Source organism: Hemiscyllium ocellatum, chromosome 7 (genome assembly GCF_020745735.1).
Source record: "Hemiscyllium ocellatum isolate sHemOce1 chromosome 7, sHemOce1.pat.X.cur, whole genome shotgun sequence".
Classification (NCBI taxonomy): domain Eukaryota; kingdom Metazoa; phylum Chordata; class Chondrichthyes; order Orectolobiformes; family Hemiscylliidae; genus Hemiscyllium; species Hemiscyllium ocellatum.
Genome location: NC_083407.1, coordinates 97,257,518 through 97,279,955, shown reverse-complemented (window position 1 = coordinate 97,279,955; position 22,438 = coordinate 97,257,518). Strand labels below are relative to the sequence as shown.

At 41.0% G+C, this 22,438-nt stretch overlaps 1 protein-coding gene across 3 annotated transcripts in view; it reads right to left on the bottom strand.

Moving 5' to 3' along the window:
- Positions 1-222: 222 nt before the first annotated feature.
- LOC132817227 (abl interactor 2) overlaps positions 223-22,438 on the bottom strand; it is a 142,801-nt gene continuing 120,585 nt past the window's right edge. For 2 of the 3 annotated variants that reach the window (XM_060827545.1, XM_060827546.1), the window contains exons 7-10: positions 18,502-18,678; positions 13,577-13,663; positions 10,675-10,854; positions 223-6,741 (exon numbers count right to left, since the gene is read on the bottom strand). In XM_060827545.1, coding sequence (XP_060683528.1) covers positions 6,566-6,741; positions 10,675-10,854; positions 13,577-13,663; positions 18,502-18,678 — 620 coding nt within the window. In that variant the 3' untranslated portion in view covers positions 223-6,565. The remainder of the gene's footprint in view (positions 6,742-10,674; positions 10,855-13,576; positions 13,664-18,501; positions 18,679-22,438) is intronic. The other variant, XM_060827547.1, reaches the window with a different exon arrangement.

The following is a 22,438-nucleotide window of genomic DNA, read 5'->3' as shown; positions in this document are numbered from 1 at the left end:
ATTAAAGTAAAACCAGTCTAAACAAATCTAACACCTTACATAAAACAGGTCAGCTCTAGAACCAGGATATTAAAGTACATGAAAACGATTGTACCAGTGCTTCTTGTTAACTTGTGCATTGCATACTTCAATCAAAACCCAGTCACACAACATTTTATGTAAAAAAAACAAATTCAATATTTGTGTAGGTTGCTATAAACATGCTTTAAACATTCCAGTCACTTATCTTTTTATTATTTAAGACTCAAAGCCTTTAAACTTGTTCTTTTCTTATACACAGGATACAGTTAATTCACAAAACTTTATTCTTGCAGGCACAGAAAATATACAGCCATGTCCCCACCCATTAGAAGGGGAAAGAAGAAGATCTGAGTTTGGTGCCAGCAATTAAATCAACCAATGTCTTCCCTACAGGCCCAGATTCTTGGCTGCCACCCCCTCTCCCCCACCTTTCCCGACCCTTTGTCCCAGGAGCTTCCAACACGCTCAGTCAAAGCTTATTTTCAGCTGAACTGACTGCATTACTGAGCAATGGATTATGAGCATACCTGCTCAGCCTCCTTACAGAGGATGCATTTGGTTGGGGTCTTCCTTATGCAAAATCCCCACCACCCATCCCCATTAAGTTTTCCTGTTCAAAGATGGTGTTACTACATTTTTCATGAAAAACCTTGATACCTTTCCTTCAAATTTAATTGTGAAAAACGACCAGGTCCACAGTTCTTTCCATCATCCTAGAAAACAAAGAAGTCTTATTTTACTTGCTATAGCTATCATCCTCTATCAATTGGTCTACCATGCTTCTTTTAAAAATTGGAAAAGTTAAGGAATTATACAATCACAACAAAACTGTGAATTTCCCCATAAGCTTGAGGGATTCTGCTTCCTCTTTGTAGTCTCAAGTCAAATATGATTCAAACAGAGGCATTGCTTCAAGGAAGGTGTTGTGCTCACTCCATGTACTACTCAGCGTTGACTCCCAGAGCTTCTTCCTGTGTAGAGGGACATGGGGATTGTGTGGGATTGACTTCAGCAGATATCTGGCTTCTACTCCAGACTCTCTCTCATCTGTGCATCAGTGGGGTTATTCAACAATGAATTGCTGCATGATTCAAACAAGCTGCAGATGAGCCTGATTACTTACACAACACGCACACACTTTTACATGTATGGATATACACACAGGTGCATTTTCCAAAGGAGAGGTTGCCATTCAAGATTAGGAACCAGAGTTTGTTTTGGAGTCATACAGCACATACTGTCCAAGCCAAACATAATTGCAAACTAAGCTAGTCAGTCCTGCCTGCTCCTGACCCATATCCCTCAAACCTTTCCTATTCATGTACTTGTCCAAATGTCTTAAATATCTTACACATCCATCACTTCCCTCAGGAAGTTCATTTCACATGTGAACCACTCTGTGTAAGAAAATTGCCCCTTCTTTAAAAATCTCCCTCCTTAAAAATGTGCCCCCAAATGTCTTGAAATTCCCCATCTTAGGGAAAAGACATCTCCCACAACTGACTAAGCCACTGACAGATGGTTTTGAAATGGATAGCAAAATGCCCCCAGCAACTCAGGATGTCAGGATTTTTCTTTTTTTTAAAAAAACAAGAGTAGATAGTTTCCAAACGCGCTGCAGCCCAGTACTATAGAACCTCAGTAAAACTGAAAATAAAGTTCTAACATATTTGCTGTTCCCAGTACCTGTAACATTTTGAGGGATCTGCTGTTTCAGGATTTGGCTTTCCAGAATGCTAAATCTCACTGATCTCCAAATTCCACCAATTACCCTTTACTCTTTACTACAATGTTTTCTAGTTAGGTGGGTTGTGCTAAACCAGAGAGAAATCTGAACCACAGGGATAAACATGCTCAGTTGGGAAAGAGTTCAACAAAACAGACTGCTACTCTTTCCTCAAAAGATCAATTACTGAAGCCTTAATTTCCCCCTCTCCTGGTGAGGCATTGGGAGTGAAAGGGACAGAAACCTTGCAGAAAACCTCAGCTTACATGCTGATCGGGTCAGAAGGGATTATGAGGGAGAAGAGTAGGCAGACAGAACCGTCACCCGACCTAACCTTTACAGGGGTGACAGGATGGCAAAATCAGGAACAATTGAGAACTCCCCCTCCTTAACCCAAGAGTATGGAGACCTCTATCACTCAACACAAACCAGGGGCTTTCTGATCCAAATGCCGCTTGCATTAAACTCTTTGGCGCATTTGTCAATTGAGTCATGTGAGCTCCGTCATTGCATGAACCCAATAAAAACCCTTCATAGACCAGTGAGCATTACACTGAGGTCATGTCAACCCAGGTCAAAAACAAAGGCATACAATTCAATTAGGCATGTGACCACGCTTACTGATACACTTTGGAAATCTCACCATTTTAACCATGAATGCAAACCCCACCATCAACCTCAATAGGGAATAGACAATGAATAAAACCTTTTGGAGCAGTGAAGGGAGAGTGCTGGAAGCAACACGGGATCAAGGAGCAGGCTGGCACACAAATGATCTTCTGACCCCTTTTCAAACAAAGCACTCAAATCATGTGCTGGAGAAAGAGGGGGTTGGGCAGACAGGCAAAGTCCAGTTGTTTGACAAGGGAGAATCAGAAATCCAAGAAAAATGGGAGGGAGGCAAAATGCTCGCTTGAAGAAGAAATCAGTACCACTATGCAAGTTTCTTCTAGATTTATTGCCTTGGAATGTGTGCTCACTTCAATGAAGGGGCATTTGGCAGCACAATGATGGGGGCATTTGGCAGTGTCCCAAGTTGCTGCTCCATCATACAGCAAAAAAACCCCTACACTCCTGTGCCAGAGTGGGGCATACAGAACAAAACAATTCTTGTCCACCTGCAAAAGGAAATGACAAAGTTTAGTCTTAAAAGGGGGACAATGTGAGAAATAAAAGCAAGCTCCAGGACAGGGATTACAGCATGCAGTCTATTCAAACATTACAGACACAGATTCTTGTACATCAGGCTCTAGTCAATATTCTTTACACAGCATCTTAGCCAACCCAAAAGAAGAAATAAAATCTTACAAAATGGTGCATAAAACCAGTGAGGATATCTACACATTAGTACCGCAAAGAAACCAAAGGGTCGACCGATACAACAGAAAGGACCAGTACTACAAGGCCAGGCAACCACATTCACTTTATAAAGTATTGGGAGTTTTAGTGGTGTTACACCCTCAGGCAGCTGTTTCATATTTTTTAAAGATTTCTGATATCCTAAGAGGCTAAGGTATAAATATTATTACTTAAATACGCACACTGTCCATAATTAACTCTGCCTATTTATCATGATGTGCTACAGACAGATATAAATGCACACATATCAACAGTGCCTTGTGCGATTTGCACCCATTCTCACAAATGTATTGATTTATGCAGTATGTTAAAAATTGCTACTTAAAAATTTAGAGCAATTATGGAAGTCAAAATCAGGTTACAAGTTCAGTTCTAATGAAGAACAGCTCTCAGCCCATTAGTTCGTTTTGCCAGAATATCAACTCTACCCACTTACCAGTGAGGCTTTTTCGTATTTACACCTCAATAGATGGACAAAGCCTTGGCTACTCATGTCACCCAAAGGTTAACATGTTGAACATCCTTGCAACCTTTCTCTGAACTGATCAGATGTGTGGGTCCTGGAGAAAAATCTGAGATTCCATGAAAATCCTGTTGGTATTCCACAAGAACTGGTGCTGCCACATGTAATGGAGCAATAGCCATATTACTCCAACTAACTTGCTGATGATCTCCTTGCCAGGGAGGAGAAAGTGAGGATAGCAGCCTAAGTTGTTGCATGATTCCTAGCGATTTGCTCACAAACCCATTCCGAATGCAGGAAATAACTATTTAAAATCAGGAATTCATGTAAAAGACCTGATTTCCATTTCCCAATTAATTAACTGCTATAATCTGTAATGATGAAACTTGATCTTGTAGTGGCTGTGCCATAGATCCCCACAAGCATTCAGTCTCAAGAAACAGTTTACTTAAATTGTCCCTTTATTCATTTTCAATTCCCAAACTTCCATACTCTTCTCCTTTGCCAACACAACCATTTTCTACCAGGGTCGATCAGGAATTGATCAGGAGCAGCAACTATAGGCTGATTGTAGCTACCTATTCTGTCCAGGATGAGATTACTCAATGCAGCACAAAGCAAGATAGAAGCTGACAAATTTCAGCCAGGCGATTTTACTCCCCCTGAACTGACCACCTTTTTCATTTATCCAACACTAGCCTTTATTTTGGTTGCCTTAAGGTAAAATTAAATTGCTAAGGGTCAACAACATCATTTTAAAGTTGAGAGATGCATTTTGTTACATATTTTAGCAGTCTGTTGTGAGATGAACAAATCCTGTCAATTTGTAATGATAGAATGGTTATGGCACATAACCAATTGTATAAATGTTGTTTTTTTTTGCCAATCACTTGGTCCCTCTACCAATGGGAAATATTTCTCTCATTTCATGATATAGACTCCTCTTCCTGAAGACTTTCACCAAATCTCCAATCTCCTCCAACGAGACCAATCTCTGCTTCTTCAAACTACCCTTGCAATCAAAGACCCTCAGCTCAGAACATTCTCATAAATCTCCCTGCACTCTCTCTCGAGTGCTTTGTCAGCCTTGGCCTCAGCATACCTTCGGACAAATCAGGGTTCTATAAAGGTTCATTACATGTCCCCTGCTTTTGTATTCTACACCTCTATCTATAATCCTCAGGATCCCATCAGCTTATTTAACCTAATGGCAGAATGGAACCGAGAAGTCACATGGCCTACTCCTGCTCCTATTTCTGATGTTCTTATAACATAAAGAGGTGTAAAGTTCAATCTAGTGACTTTGTATTTAATCAGAAAAGAAGCCCTTTGAATCCTAATCACCTGGCTATAAACTTATTCTTATTTCTGTGCTTCCCCCAGTGGTACAGACTGGGAAATGTCAAAATTATATCAGGATAATTTAAAACCTCGAGCCCTCATGAATAAGGCTACACCAATTCCATCTGTAGATTTTATTAACCTGTCTCAGAAACATTAGTCTGTGAATTAGAATAAAAATGAAAGCAATCTTAGACTCTAAAACATGTGTAACAGCTGTGAGTGCTGCTATTATTATTATTAAATATATTGATCCAAGACACTGTGCAAAAAACACAATCATATATATTATAATAGAATGCAATATACTTCTCACATAATACTCATTTCCATGAACTTTCTCCTATCTCTATACCCACTAGTATCGTATCCCGGTGTTATAGTTGATAGACCTTATCCTTGTATTGCACTCCAGTGTTTTGATTGACAGTTCCCACCAAAACAGACCCCAATGTTATTCACTGACAGACCTCTTTCCACCAGTACTGCACATCAGTAATATACAGTGGCAGACCTGTACCCACCAGTAATGTACCTTAATCATATCCAATGACAAACATGTATCTAACAATACAGCATTCCAGCATCAGTGACACACCTGTATCCACCACTCTATCTGTTGTATAGTGATATACTTGTACCCACCAACACTCTACTTCAATGAAATACAGTGAAATAACTGTATCCATTGTGTATTGTATCAAAATGTTATACAGAACAAATTGCTCTCTTCAGACACTACCCACGCTTCGAATGCTGAATCTAGAATTGTAGATTCTAGCTGTTTCTCTCAGTTACAGATGAGAGCCAAACACATTTACCAAAATTTAGTCAAATGCTGGTAGCCAGATTGCCAACCAACTCAAGGCAGACTCAACTCAACCAACACAGACATGAACTGTCCGACAGGGTACCCTGTACAACACAGCATCTAATCTGACTGCTTCCAGTATACACTCTCCAGCTGACTTCCTTCTTGAGCTTTTGAAGGATGTCTGCTTTGAGAATTTCCTTGCAGATTGCATTTGGGAGTGTGGACAGCTTAATTCAGAATACGGAAGCATCATCACAGAGGCATTTTGTTTGGACCATTATCTGGCAAGGGACTTGCCCTGTAGTAAAGGTGGTATCGGTCAACCCTTAACACCAGCATGACTGCATTACATGATTTTCTGTATAGGGGACAGGGAGAAAAACTGCGTGCGCGCATGTGTAAAAGACAGTGGTTTATGTGAGAGAGTTTAGAAAGGCAGTGACTGTGTGAAAGGCAGAGTGCCAGAGTGTAGTGTGTGAGAGAGGCCGAGACAGTGACGTGTGCATGTCAGTACATGTTAGAAAGATACAGAAGAGGGAGACAGAGAGAGAGTGCATGTGTGCACGCGCACGCACATGAGACAGACACAGAAAGAGCTCATTTCACAATGGAGTTCAACAGTCACTGGTGCCTACACCGGCAGCAGGAATATCAGACTCCTGAGAGACAATGCCACTTCACTCTATCCTGGTTGAATAACAAGGTCATTATTTGTGTGTATCATTTACTCAAATCCTTCATTTCAGCTTGTTCCTTTTCCAGCATGACAGGAAGCCACAGAGTGCGGCAGTGCACCAGCGGGAAGAGGGGGGGCAGCTGCCGGGGGGCTGCCTTTAGCATGTCACTCTGCATAATGCATGATGGATTCCACGTAGTTGCCAGGAAACAAACCAGTCACTCCATTCATCACTCCTTCATACCAGCCGTCATCATTCTTCTTCAATACATAAATAATGGCACCCTCTTGAAAAGACAATTCGTCTTCTTTATCTTTTGAATAGTCATAGATAGCAACCACTGTGAATAGAGAACAGGAACAATTACTAGTGGCACAATAGCTCAGGCTATAACCAAGAAAAATGAATCTGTTAAGTAACCTCAAAGTTCAACTGGTCCATGCCACAAGCAAGGCCAGTATGAATTGCCAATCCCAAAATGCTCTTGACAAATGGCTTCCTAGGCTACCTCAGAGGCCAGTTAAGGGTCAACTACATGGCTGTAAGTCTGGGTCAGACTAGAAAAGGACAGCAGATTTCTTTACCTTTAAGATTTCCACGAACCAGACCAATTTCTGCAAAAATTAATTATATGTGTCAAGCTTACCATGATTGAGGTTAGCTTTATATTCCAGATTTATTAACTGAATTGACATTCCAGTTGCTGTGGTGGGATTTGAACTCATGTCCCCACAACATGAGTTTGGATCTCTGAATTACTTGTCCAGTGGCATGTGCTGATTTAGGATCAAAAATGTGATCTTATGGAAGTAGCAGGTAAACTTCGTAGTAAAAGGATTATTTTACATTCGTCTGCATCACAGAAAAGGAGCCTATTCAGTCAGAAAGGAGCTAATAGTGATATTAGATAAAAGTAAATAGGTTCTTGGTATGAAAATGGTTTAGCATTGACCAGTGAGTACATACAGTTTTTATTAAACCCACATTGAACAAGGATGTTAGAAGAAAACCATCTCACACAAGAAGAAGAAATAAGCGAATCAAAACCAGTCAATCCTAGGTGTGATTATTACCTTAGAGAGGATAAAATTAAAGTCTAATGGACAACTTAAATCTTTTCACAATTTAACAGTTGTATAAACTTGTATGTTAAGAATTATATAGCAAAGTATGTTCACATTAATCTCATTAATGACTCATTTAATCATCCATCCCTATATGTCATAATCAGAACCATAGCTGTTCTTGATGAGGTCTATAAATTATGCAGTCGTCATAATTCCACAACAAAGAGAATTTCCCTTTAACAAATTGTAAAACGCTTAAACTAAAATAGGGACTCATTCTTCAAAGAGAAAGATTTAAAATAATAAAGAGAAGAATTCAAAGAAATTGATTGGTTTTATCTGTCTCAATTTCCATTCTTGTAAGAAACTTGGCTATTTGGTAACTTCAGAGCAACTCAAGTTTTGAACCATTGGACAGAATCTGTGGGAGAATAAGGCAAGCATACAAATTAAATTGTCTCATTTTGTGCAAGAATAGAGGTATCTCAGGATGTATGTATAAAAATCTTTCAGAAAGCTGAAATGGAAGTTAACATCCAATAGAGGCAAAGTATAAAATCAAGAAAGTTACAATAAACATTTATAAAACACTGATTACACCACTAATTTGTAGCACTATGTCCAATTCTAGGCACCACACGAGGAACTGTGGAGAGATGTTTCCCAAAATAACAGCATATAGGTCGTGTGTTATGGGGAAAGAGTGGACTGCTGTGAACAGAGAGGTTAACAGGGGATTTGATAAAATGTTTAAAGTCATGAATGGTATTCATAGATTTAATAAGGAAAACTTTTTAATGGCAGAAGTGTCTATAACTAGAAAACACAGATTTAATAGAATCTGCAAAGAACCAGAGGGGCATGAGAATTATATTTGCAGAATAAATAATAATGATCTGGAACAGTCATGGAAGCAGATTCAATAGCAATTTTCGAAAGGGAATTGGATAAATATTTGAAATGGAAAAGGTTGTTGGGCTGTGGAGAAAACCAGAGGTGGGTCGAATTTCAACTAATTAAAATGCTATCAGAAACTCTTTTAAGCAACAGACCATCAGCATTCGCTGGGGTATCAAAAGCTATCAAAGGAATTAATTCATAAACAAACTAAAAGTTTTATGTTAAACTCTCAAGTTAAACTCTTTCATTAAGGTCAAGCAGCCTGAACTACAGGTTGAGATCATTAGATGTGGTTTTGAAATTGATTACTGTCACATTCAAAAAACTAATCTTTCTGGCGTATTGTCAAAATAAAATTCCCTCTGTACTTGATTAACCCTAAACATCTGCAATATCAGTTAACCTTTAGGAATACTGACATCAGAAAGAAAGCCTCTAGTGATAGATATTCATAAAAGCTGGAACCTTCTGATGAAGACTCCTGAGAACTGCTGGAAAGTGCATCAAGATCATGTCATGCAGTGTAAATAGAAAAATATGAAAATAGCAAAATTGTGAGGAAATGCTAGAAGATTGACCTGATACAGGTCTTTAAGAAAATCAAGGGTTCTGAGGAGGTGGGCATTTAGAAGATATCTCCACTTCTCAGGCAGACTAAACCTACAGGACATCCCAACAAATTCTATTCAGAATCTAAAATGTGGTATGGATATGAAATTCTGTTCCAAAAGTAAAATGAATTGTACAATTGCAGTTAAGAAGAAACTAGAGAAACAAATAAAGAAGAAAGGTTTAGAAGAATATGATGATAAGGTTGGGTGAAGACGACGCTCATGTGGAGCATAAACACAGGCACATTCTATTCTGCAGATTCTATGCTATTCTACATAATTGCTATTCAATATTGAAAGATATCTGTGGAAATGTATGTCTATTGCGAATGTCTCAAGGGACCTTGGCACAGGTCACAGTATCAGGCCAGCATGGAGATAGTACATTTTATTGACAACTCTCTGACTGAGACCTTTGAGGGGGGATGCTGTGGATTACATTGAGTTCCATGTGTTTCATTGGTTGTGTTATGTGCTGAATCAAAAATGAGTATTGCTTCTGCAACCTGAAAGCACTGTGCATCTTTCATATGCTGGGTAAGATTGTTTTTTTCAAAGCAGTAGTCTGGTATACAATATAGGAAATGAGTTTATGGTTGAGAATCTAGACATTTTAGAGAAAATAAAAGACATCATTTTTTATTTTACCTGGCAAGGAAAATAATGTAAGATGAGGTGTTGAGTCACTTGTCTAAAATCAGGGATTGAATTTTACAGCTCCGCCTCCCCAACTCCTTATTGGAAAGGGGAGATGGACATTAAAATAAAGCTGATGGCCAGCTTCCTACTGAACATGAACTGCCCCATATTACGGAAGGATGAGGAAAGAGGTGGTAGCACCTGAAAGCCCATTCACTTATTGGCCAACTCAGGCCCTGAACTGGTTGTTTAAGGGACACATTCAACCACCAGCACAATAAAGTGATAAAGTGTGGCTGTGCAACAGGCCACTCAGCAAGTTCCAGAGAATATGAAGGTAGGATAGCACATTGGGACACATTGTGCTCAGTGCAGGCACTTCCAATCCACCTCCCCACAAGATGATAACCCCTCCTTTAGTGTTTCACCGTGAACTCAGCCTATAAAATCTTCCCCTCCCATCACCATCCTGTCCACAGCTAGAGTCCCCAGCCATAACCCTTGGATTCATCACCAACCTCAGGACTACGTGTAGTTTCAGCAGTGGCCACTAATTGCTTTGAGTGCTGCTGACAATACAGAAGCCCCAGTTAATCAGACTGACCAGCAGTTCTCAAGGGTTGGGACTTCCTATCTTGGAGGGAGGGCCTATCTTATTCTCAGATAGTTAACCATGTCCCAACATATTATCACGGTGACAGGAGTTTGGTCCCCAATAAAGTTCAACCCAGATGTTGGTCTTCAAATGCAACACATTCAAATCTACAAAGAGACATGCTGTACACACTGTCACATGATGCTTTCAAGTAGATGGCATGCAAAGTAAGGATCATGGGGTTTCAGTAAAATGTTACCTATACTGCTGGCAGGAACACGCCAGATGCCAGCATTCACTTACAAATTGGCATTGGCCAGTGATTCTGAACCCTGGAGAGTATCTCACATCAAAAAGCATGACAATGGTATGAATTACTGAAAATTTACTGGATGTGGAGATGCAGCCAGAATGGAAAGTCAGAATGATCACCACAAATTTTGTGATTTTGTTCCACTGACCTTTCTCCAAATAGTTCTTGGGTGCCCACGGTGGGTCCTCCTCAGCATATGGGTCACTGTACTCTACCACAGCTGTCTCTTCTTCCTCGTAATCCTCTGGTGGCGGGGGAGGCGGAGGTGACTCATCAAACACTACATCAGCCGGTGGTGGAGGAGGAGGAGGAGTGGAGCCATCTGAAACTGTAAGTTTATATCATGTTAAGCAAAAAGACTTGCAGTCAGATAGCATTTTTCTTGACCTCAGGACATTACGAGTTTCACAGCCAACTAAGTATTTTGAAGATAAATCTCAGTTACAGTAAAAGAAACATGACAGACAATGTGTCCTTTGTGGGAGCTTGAATTGGACAATGAGATAAGTGAGCATATATATCTGCTTCAGGTGTTGGCCGAGGACAATATTAGCCTGGGATATTGAGATATCCCCTCATCCTTGAATGTCATACGTTTAAAACCAGAGGAGAGATGGGATCTCAGTTTTAAGCTCTTATTCAAAAAAATGGTTTCTCCAACAGTGCAACACACCCTCAGTACTGCATTGGAATGTCAACCCAGATTATTATCTGGGACAGATCTTGAACCTGCAATATTTCTGGTTCAGAGGTATTCATAAGCCAAGGAAACTTGCAATAAGCTTTCAATTTGGAACAGGTTATACTCAGAGTATCTGAATGTTGGTTGCAAAAAACCTCTTCCCTAACTCCATGAAACTTATGCAAGTTCTACAGAAGATAATATTTTGCTAACATTAGCAAAATAATTTAAATTTTCACTGACAAGAGTAATTTTTATTTTATTTTGAAACTAAACGCTTCCATCAATTTCAAAGTCCCAGCCTCAAAATAGTTTTAGTGCCATACATCAGAAAGAACGTCCTTAAATATAAATGCTGCCGTACCCTGTCAAGCTTGTGATAAACCTTCATCAGCTGGCCAGTTCTCCATCCAAAATGAGACACAGAGTCGTCAAGCATCACGTGAATCAGCTAGTATAGTATTTCGACACTACTGGGATATGGTACAGACTCCGCACCAACTACAGGATGAAATCTTCATAGCTGGCACTTAGAATCTTCGATCAGTTTGAACAACTTCAAGACAAACACTTAAAGGGCATAGACAGAAAATGACAGAGAGGCACCCAATTGGTAACTTCACCCAGAAAATGCCAGATGTGGAAAATGGGAAAAAAGTTACACTTTTGAATTCAGATTGCAGAGCTTTGTGCTGAATCCAACACTAATTTGTCAGGGCTTCTTGACTGACATCGTGGTGGACATGTGATGCCAACGTGGGACTATGCCCATCATGTATTTTCAGAAGGGACTGGGAAAATAGGGACAAATGCGAAGGCAGCTGTGCAAAGAGGTCATAAACTGGCAAGTATTATTACTACAGCTCCCTACAGATTTTAAAACCCATGTATTTGTGCTGAGCAGAACAATCTTAGCACCAATAAATTGTTTTCAAATATGATGTACTCAAGAAGACTGCTAAGTGACATTGCCTTTCACCTGAATTCTCGGCAATAACACACTATACTTTGCATTAACTGAATCTACAGAGGGCACTTGAAATTAATCATTGGGATATCATGGACATTGTTTGGTTCTGCTTTACTTTCCATTACAGCTGACAGGGTTCTTGTTTTGACTTGCGCCATTATCTGTGCTTTCATTATCTTCTCATGATGACAAGATCGTTTTGATCTTCATTAGCAACTGCACTGGCCAGATCACTGTCAACCTCACTAAACATCTTTCCTTCTCTTCCACATTCTGGAGAGTGACCATAATCTCTGCAACACTAGGTCATTCTTCCATGACTGAGTTCTGGTGGCTTGCCAGTGATACTCTAAATCAAACCCTAACAGATACAGTGCTTCTCCTATAGCAAGGTCCAGCTCCCCACATATTCTGCCCATGGAACACATTACATATACATCCTTGCTCCAGTTTCACATAAATGAATTCACTACTTGCTTTGCAAAACACTTTAGTCAATAATTATGCCAGTGATTGCTTTGTGACTTGTCTCTTTAACTGCTTCTACAGTTCACATTCCAACCCATGTACTTCTGCCCTTCAACACTCACATAGCCATGATCCCTACAACTCCTAGAATATTTAGAGACCAACTTCAACAAAGTTAGACCTTAACCACCTCTCCAATCTTCTTGCTTGTCTCTTGCATCTACCAGTGCTAACCATTTCAAAAATGTTATGGTTTCCTTCCTGTATCCCCCCATTGCCTTATTCACCCTTTACATTCTACATCAGTTTTTAACTTTATCAAAAGCTGTGAAATATAATTAACTACCTCTGCAGGATGGGACCTCGCTCTTCCCTTAATCCCTTTCCCTTTCTACAGTTCTAGTTCACACAAGCTTCCAATTTCCAGTAGTATGTAATATCTACAATAAAGCCATGAAGCAATTTTTTTCCCCTTGCACCTGTTGGAATTACTGCTTTTCCTTTTACTTATAATGGAACTCTAACTCTGCATCCAACCTGTGCTGTATCTATCCTGAAGTGTTTGAAGCAACAGAACAATGAAAGCTTTACCATGTGTATAACCAATATATTACCTACCCTGGAGTGTCTGAGGGGACAGTAAAGTGGGAACTTTACTCTATCTAATCCTGGTCTAAACATGTTTGATGGGGCAGCATAGAGGAAGGTTTACTCTCCATCAAGCCACTGTTGTACCTGCCCGGGGAGTATTTGTTGAGACAGTTCAGAATAAGCTATACTTTACATCTGAGATGTCCACGTACAGTGATGGATAAGTTGAAAGTGTTTCTGGTTCGGATTGTCTTGCTCTTGGTGTAATGTTTTGGCAGAACCTCTGTGGATACAGAGAGCCTCATTGTCCCTGATAGAATGTGGAAAGAGTGAACTTACTGTTATCCTGAACTCTGGCTACGAAGCCCATCAGCGGCAGTTGAGGTGTAACCTGCAGAATAGAAGGTGGCGGTGGAGCCAGTGGCGCTGCACACAGGAGCAGACACACGAATGATGGAAAGGAAAGGAAAGGAACAAACACCCATGAGAAGCAGGAGAGGAAACATTTTCAAGCAAAACAAGAACACAACTGCAAAGCAAGGCTGCATCAACAAACCCACATCACAGTCAGAGCCAGAAGAGAGAGGCACTAGAAAGAAAATGCCGCTCACGGACACAAATTATCAATGTCAGGAGCAGGAACACATTCAAATATATCATCTGGACCAAGTGACTTCACAACTGCTTAAGAATGAGGAAGATGATGTTAATTCAGTTTCAGCCTCCTGTAAGCACATTTATTTCCATACTAGCCTTTGTCCTACAGAGCTCCCTGAGATCTGAAACACAGGCATAATGTTTAGACGTTAGCCAGGCTTTTTAAGGCGACTACTTATGAATCCCATGTCAGGAAACGGTGCCAAATAGTTTGGTGGGGTCACTTAAAGATGAATTCCTTTTGTTGGTTTAGTATTGATTAAAAAGAGCAGTGATCCTAATGTCAACACTTGGCAAACACTGCTGCACGCCTCCTTCCAGTTTGGAGAACAAATGTTCATCATTACTCTCTACCTGTCTCTTAGCCAACTTTTCTTTTTTATCCATGCTGATTAAAATTCACTCATGGAATATGGATATCACTGGCTGGACTAACAATTATTGCTTGTTCCTACTTGGCCTCAAGAAAGTGGTGGTGAGCTGGTGTAGTCCATGTGTGTTAGGGAGGGATTATTAAAGATTCTGGCCTAGCAACAGTGAAGGAATGGTAATATGGTTCCAAGTCAGGACGGAGTGACTGGGGCACATCACAACCTACAAGTTCCTCTCCATCTATTTTTTGCCTTTCTTAGTCTTTATGGTAGATATCACAGGTTTAAAAAGTGTTGTCAAAGGTGCCTTGATGAGTCACTGTGGTGCATCTTGTAGATGGCACACATTGCTGCCACTGTGTATTGGTGATAGAGGACATGAACATTTAAGGTGATGACTGGAATATCAATTAACCACACTACTATTTTGTATGGATAATGTTAAGTTTATTGAGTGTTGCTGGTGCGGTACTCCACAAGGCAACGGGAAGTATTCCATCACACTCCTGGCTTGTGCCTGGTAAATAGAAAGCAGGAGTGGGAGTTACTTACTGCAAAATTCTTCACCTCTGACCTGCTTGTCTTAGCCCAAAATTTATATAGCTGGAGCAGTACAATTTTAAAAGGTTAATGGTAACACGCAGGATGTCAATTTTAGTAACAATTTTATTGTACAGCACTTTATCTAAAGTCAAAAAGTGTGATGCTGGAAAAGCACAGCCAGTCAGGCAGCATCCGAAGAGGAGAGTTGACATTTCAAATATAAGCTTTTCCTGATGAAGAGCTTATGCTTGAAATGTCGACCCTCCTGCTCCTCAGATGCTGCCTGACTAGCTGCGCTTTTCCAGTGCCATATGTTTTGACTCTGATCTCCAGCAGCTGCAGTCCTCACTTTCTCTGAGCACTTTAGATAAAGTCCACTTCAATGCGTCCTTTAAGATACTTCATAAATTAAGTCACTCACATTTGTTCAACAAAATTTGCCTTTAAAGAGTTTATGTCGGCTGTCATCTATTAACCCAAGCTTTTCCAAATGACAATTAACTTTATCTCAGGTTATTGTCAGAAAGATTTTCATCAGCAAGTTTTGGTCTATAGCTCTTTGTCACCACTCTCAAATACCACATTGAACAATACAGCGCAGTACAGGGCCTTCGGCCCTCAATGGTGTACCGACCTTTTATCCCACTCTAAGATCAAACTAACCTGTCATTTTACTATCATCCATGTACCTATCCAAGTTGCTTAAATGTCCCTAATGTGTCTGACTTTATTACCACCACTCTCTGTGTAAAGAGCCAGCTTCTGACATCTCCCCTTAACCTCCGATCATTATGATTAGATCCCTTGTGATAGCCATTTCTGCTGTGGGAAAAAGTCTCTAACTATTCACTCTATCTGTGCCTCTCATCATCTTGTACACCTCTACCAAGTCGCCTCTCACCCTTCTTCGCAAATGAGAAAAACCTTAGTTCCCTCAACCTTTCTTCATAAGACAAGCCCACCAGTCCATGCAGCATCCTGGCAAATCTCCTCTGCACCCTCTCAAAAGCTTCCATATGGGCGGCACGGTGGCACAGTGGTTAGCACTGCTGCCTCACAGCGCCTGTAGACCCGGGTTCAATTCCCGACTCAGGCGACTGACTGTGTGGAGTTTGCACGTTCTCCCCGTGTCTGCGTGGGTTTCCTCCGGGTGCTCCGGTTTCCTCCCACAGTCACAAAGATGTGCGGGTCAGGTGAATTGGCCAAGCTAAATTGCCCGTAGTGTTAGGTAGGGGGTAAGTGTAGGGGTATGGGTGGGTTGCGCTTCGGCGGGTCGATGTGGACTTGTTGGGCCGAAGGGCCTGTTTCCACACTGTAAGTCTAATCTAATCCTTCCTCTGAGGCGATCGAACTGAACACAATATTCCAAGTGCCAGGGCTCCATAGAGCTGCAGCATAACCTCGGGGCTCATAAACTCAATTGCCCCACCCCCCCGCAAATGAAAGCCAACACACCATACGCCTTTTAGCAACCCTATCAATCTGGGTGGCAACTTTGAGGAATCTATGGACATAAAGCCCAAGAACCATACTGCCAAGAATCCTGCCTTTAAGCCTGTATTCTGCTTCAAATTCAATCTTCCAAAATGAATCACTTCACACTTTTCCAGATTGAACTCCAGGAATGGCTGATGAAGAGCTTCTACCCAAAACGTTGATTTTCCTGCTCCTCGCATGCTTCCTGACCTGCTGGACATTTCCAGTACCACTCTAATCTTGCCCCAACCCTCACGCTGGCCATGCTCTTGTTCCTCACGTAAGTGTAGACTGCCTTAGGGTTTTCCTTAATTCTATCTGCTAAAGCTTTCTCTAGCTCTCTTAAGTCCATTATTCAGTTCCTTCCTGTCTACCTTGTAATGCTCTTGAGCCCTGTCTGATCCTTGCCTCCTCAACCTTAAGTAAGCTTTTCTTCTACCTCTTGACTAGATGTTCTACATCCCTCATCAACAAGGTTCCTTCACCCTATCATCCCTTCCTTGCCTCAGTTGGATAAACCTATCAGCAAGTGGTTCCTAAACAACCTCCAATTTCTGTCATGCATTTTCCTGAGAACATCTGTTCCAATTTAGGTGCCCCAGTTCCAGCCTAACAGCATTGTAAACCCCTCCCCCCAAACCATCTGTTCTTATCCCTCCATGACTATAGCGTAAGATCAGGGAGTTGTGATCATTATCACAGAAATGTTCTCCCACAGAGAGATCTGACACCTGACCTGGTTCATCGCCAAGCACCAAATGCAAGATGTGATATCCTTCCAGTCAGCATCCTTCCTGAACACACCTGACAAAGTCTGCACCATCCAAACTATTTGGACTAAGGAGGTTCCAATCGAAATTAGGGAAGTTGAAGTCACCCATGACAACAACCCTGTTACTTATGCATCTTTCCAAAATCTGCCTCCCAATCTGCTCCTCTGTGTCTCTGTTGCTATTGTTGGGGGGGCGGGGGGGGGCTCCCAATAAAGGGACTGATCCTTTTCTATTACTGTCTTTCACCCATACTGACTCTGTAGACAAACCCTCCACGACGACCTCCTTTTCTGCAGCTGTGATTTTTTTCCCTGATTAGCAATGCCACCCCCATCCCCCAAACCTCTTTTACCTCTCACCACCTATTCCTTTTGAAAGATTTAAACCCTGCGACATCCAACAACCATTTCTGCCCGTGATAGCCAAGTCTCCATAACGACCACAACATCGTAGCTCCACTACTGACCCAAGTTCATCACCCTTATTCCTGAAACTTGCTGCTTTAAAAACAGACACACTTCAACCCATCACACCAACTGCAACTTTGCTTATCAATTGTCTATCGTTCCTCACAGACTCTCGGCATGCTGTATCTGGTTGTCCACTATCTACTCCATCCTCAGATCTGTAGCTTTGGTCCCCAGCCCCCTGCCAAATTAAACCCTCCCAAGAGCTCTAGCAAACCTCACACCCAGGCTGTCGATGCCCGTCCAGTTGAGGTCAACCCGTCCTTCTTGTACAAGTCTCACCTTCCCCAGAAGGTATCCCAATGATCCACATTGCTGAAGCCCTCCCTCCCTACACCAGTCCTTCATCTGCAGTCACTCTCTGTTCATAGCCTCACCGGGAGCAATCCTGAGATTACTACACTGCTCGTCCTACCTTTTAGCTTCTAACCTAACATATTTTAAAAGATTGTGGCCAACACCATTATCGGGTACAGCCATTTCAGAGATCTCTTGTTGTGACAACTTTATAACTTACAGCTGAGGTCTGTGTTACTGGATATGACAATTTCCTAAAAAAAAAAATCATCAGTCATAACACAGCTTTATAAAGAGATAGATTCAGATTTTGTGACCTTTATTGTGATTGTTCCGTAAAAAGAGCCGATTTCATAAAGAAGCTTTCACAATGAGGATGAGTATATAAAATAATAGTTAAATGAATTGTATCTCTCCTGCCTTTCTTATTTGCCAAGGATCACTGGATCAGTAGCAATCAGCTGTGCAGTAATGTAGGATTTTGAGTCTGACTGAAGAATCAAAAGAACAAACTTTGAAAATCTCAGTTCCTTACGAATGTGAACAAAACATCCATTTGTACTCCCAGTTCCATTTTGAGAATGGAAAAACACCTGCATTTTGAAGATTTAGTTTCTCTCTGTTGCAATTCAAAGTTCCCAGAGTTGTACTGCAGAAGAGAATTACAACACTATCTTTACCTCGTGATTCAGTTGCCTGGTTCTGACTGTAGAATGGGCCCCCGTTGATTTGATTCTGGACGTTACCCTGCGAGGTCATGGAGGGTGGCCTTCTATAGCCGGGTAGAGATCCTCCTATGGTGGTAGGATTCTGCCGCTGCACTGGTCGATTCATGCTGTAGAATTGAGGAGTGTGCCCTAGAATATTTGAGAGAGATTCACATTTAGATATGAAACAAGCTGTATGGAGAAAATGCCGTAAATGAATAAGAATTTGTATTTCTCTCAAGTCTTTCAGGATCTTGTGGACTTCCCACAGGATTCTCCAGTCAATGAAACTGCGAGTCACTGATATAGGAAGTGTAACTGTGAAATTACAAGATCCCAAAATCAGCAATGAGGAAATGACCTCTTGATAAACCATGCTTGAAACTGCTTTCAGCACAAAACAGTAGGGCTGAACAACTTGTTTCTGTGCTGTACGTTCTGTGTAATTTGACATAATCTGTTTGTGATGTTGGTTGAATAAATTTTGGTGAGGACACCAAGACAATTCCACTACTCTACCTAGAATACTGCCACAAGATTTTTTTTTAATATATCTAGCTGACTGAGGGTACAGACCAGGTCTTCATTAAATTACTCATCTGAAAAGTGGACAATTTTTCAGCAAAGATTTTCAACCAGATTTAAGCACCAGCTTGATTTAAACTATATATACCACAAATTATATTAAATGTTGCTAACGTACTGGCTAATCGGCGATTTGTCCTGATTTCACAACAAAGTAGTCAGATGGGTCTCTCCATAATTCCACCAAGTGAAAGTGAGGATAAGTCCGAGTGGAGGTGGAGATATTTTCATGCAAGACATGCAAACCAATCACTCTACTCAGAAAGACTCACCTCATTCGTACTGCAATGAAGCCAAATAAAGGCAATGGAAAAATGCTTCACAGGCAGCTTTTATATAAATTAAACAGTAACTCCAGCACTGAGACATTGAATACGATAAAGCAGCTCCACACACTCCTACATGTGTAAGTGAAGCCGACATACTATCCTGTCGACACTTCAACCTGGGCTCTGTCACTCAACTGGTTGACAGTGAGATATGAGGCTCGAGGAAAAGCCAACTGGAATGGGAGGGGGAATCGTAAGACAAACCAGCAGCAATTACTTGTCTATTATAACATATTTACTTTCTGTCGGTCATAGGAGAGCGCCTTAGGGGAGGAAGCATGTCAATTAACCCCTCTCCTTGTCCTGAGGTGATCTGTATCATCCTTAATGTGACCATAGCCGAGATAAGCATTGGCCAAGGATAAAGTTAGGCCATGGCTGTCCACCGGATGACTTAGTGCTCCATCAGTACTATTCTAGCCAAGAAGAAGTCTTCAGAACTTTTTGTGAAAGACTTAACTGAAGTTTTTTGCTGAGTTCCCAATCACCAAATAACGTTAAAGCCTCTAGTTCCTAATTGACTGCAGCAGTCAAAACATTGCTTGAAAAATCACAAAATCATATCTGAAACAGAGGCACATGCTGGTGTGCTGTGACTCAGTGATTAAATGCCCTTCCTAAAGACATGCAAAACAAAGAGGCCTGAGCTTTGTGTATAACAGTACAAAAAGAAGCTGAAATAGGACATTTAGGTTCCTCAAATGTCTGTCTGAGGGCCTTGCATTCAACTACCCAGCCTCCACTGCTCTCTTTTTAAATATTTCAACAGAATCATCTCTCATTCTTCGAAACTCCAATCAGTATAGGTCCAATCTAGTCAATCTTCTCAGAGATGACAACCCTTTATCACAGGAATCAACTTAGTGTTCTCTAAACTGCAAATATATCCCTTTTCTAAAAAGACCAAAACTGTATGCAGCATGATAGGCACGAGCTAAACAAAACAGAGTTAACCAAGCCCTAACCACCACTCACATGGCCCCTATTCTATAACAGGATTTAACAGGTCCACTCCCTCTTCAGATCATTGTCCAGTGATCTTAGTATAGTTTTGAGTATCACAGTGAAGTCCCACTCACATTGGAATGCCTATTTTAGGAACAAGAGCAGCCATTCAACATCTCAAGTCTTTTTTTCCAATGGGTGAAATGTAAATCAACTCCATTTACCAATTATTAGTCTTTATTCCTCTTTATCCTTATCTAACAAAGTCAATCTGAATCTTTGAATTTATTACAAGCAAGAGTATCCTTCCAGGAAAACAGTTTTAGATTCCTCTATCTTACGTATGAAGAACTGCTTTCCAATTTTAGTCTTGAATGATCCAGATATAATTTTAAGACACTTGTTCTGGACTTGCCCCACAAGAGAAAGTAATTTCCCTCTAACCAACTTATTATATCCCTGTATCATTTTCTAAGAATACAATTAGGTCAACCCCGAACCTTCAAATCACAAGGGAAAAATTCATGCAAGCTGACCTCACCTTTTAAAATCTAGCGTTACTCTGGTGAACCTGCACTGCAATAGGGCCTATGTATTTTTCCTGGGGTTCAGGACCCGAAGCAGAATGCAGGCTTCTAGAGTGTGTCCAACCAAGGCTCAGTGCAATTTGGATTCATAGACAGCAAGGGTCACTGCCAACAGAATTGAAATAAAATCATGCAGCTGGGAATATGTTAGATAAAGAATGGAGAACTGCTTCTCAATTTTGTGCCCATTTTGCACCCACACACTGCATTGACGTAAACACAGAGAATTGCAGGGAACTGCTGGGACTGTTCTGTGAAACTGAACTGGAACTGAGACAACTCAAGTCAAGGGTCTTAATTCTTTCTATTCACTATGCCAACTATCACCCCCACCCTGACTTTACACATTAATGAGTCACTAATAAATCTTCATCTGTAACAGATGTGCTGTATTATCTTTTTAAGCCAAGTTAGTCAGAGTCAGTTTTATCAAGAATTTATTGCAAAACTGCCTGAGAAACAACTGTGGTGAGAAAGCGAGAAAGTCAGAGAGAAAGAAGGACTCACCTGCAGTAGGAGCGGAAGAGACAGCAGGGAGAGATGGTGAGATGAAGCCATCAGTAAAGGGCTGAGCTCCTGCTACGGAGTCTGGGGTCAGTGTTGGAACATGGGTAGGGGTTGCAGAAGGAACAGAACCTTGAGTTGAAGCAGGTACTGCAGCAGTAGGAGGAACAGGGACTGGAGTAGGATTAGGTGTGGTAGGTGGAGGAGGGGTACCAGCAGAGCCTTAGGGGAGGGTGTAAAAGAAGGATTAACACAAACGAGAACGTTAGCTAGGACGAGAAAGCCTGTTGAGCAGTTAGTTAAAGTTCCAATCATGCAAGAACCATGCTTATAACATTGCAACACAGGCCCTAGAACAGAACACCCATCAGCTGATTGAAAATTATAATATTCAGGCACTATCAATTCATACCACCAACTCAGGCACAATCTGACATACCAAGGGAGTGTCTGCTTCAAACTGGAAACAGAGATCGATTACCAATCACTAATATCATTTTGCGTCCAACTTTTTGCTGATTCTTGAGCCTGTCAATTTTTTTTTGGTGCCTGATGCTCTTCTTCACTTCAAGAAACTCAGTTTAACTGCTAGGGCATCAGAGCCAAAGTCTCCAAACTCTATACACACCTTTCATTAGAACAGAGATTGCTGGACAATTATCAGAAACAAGAAGTTCATCTTTCCAGCGTTTTATTTTTTCATACATTGCCATAATGTGGACATCACTTTATTGATCATCAATAATTGCCCTGAGAATTCTTGCCCAAAAGGAAATTTTTGAATGAGCTGAAAATTTACAACAATCCAGTAATATAAATGGTCACCATTACAGATACTAGGTTTTAATTTTAAATTCCCCAGCTGCCGTGGCGAGATTTGAACTCGTCCAGTTGAATAGCACTACTCTACAGTACTCCTCTTCAAAAAAGACCAAGGCTTAAAGTTACATCTCTTCATGC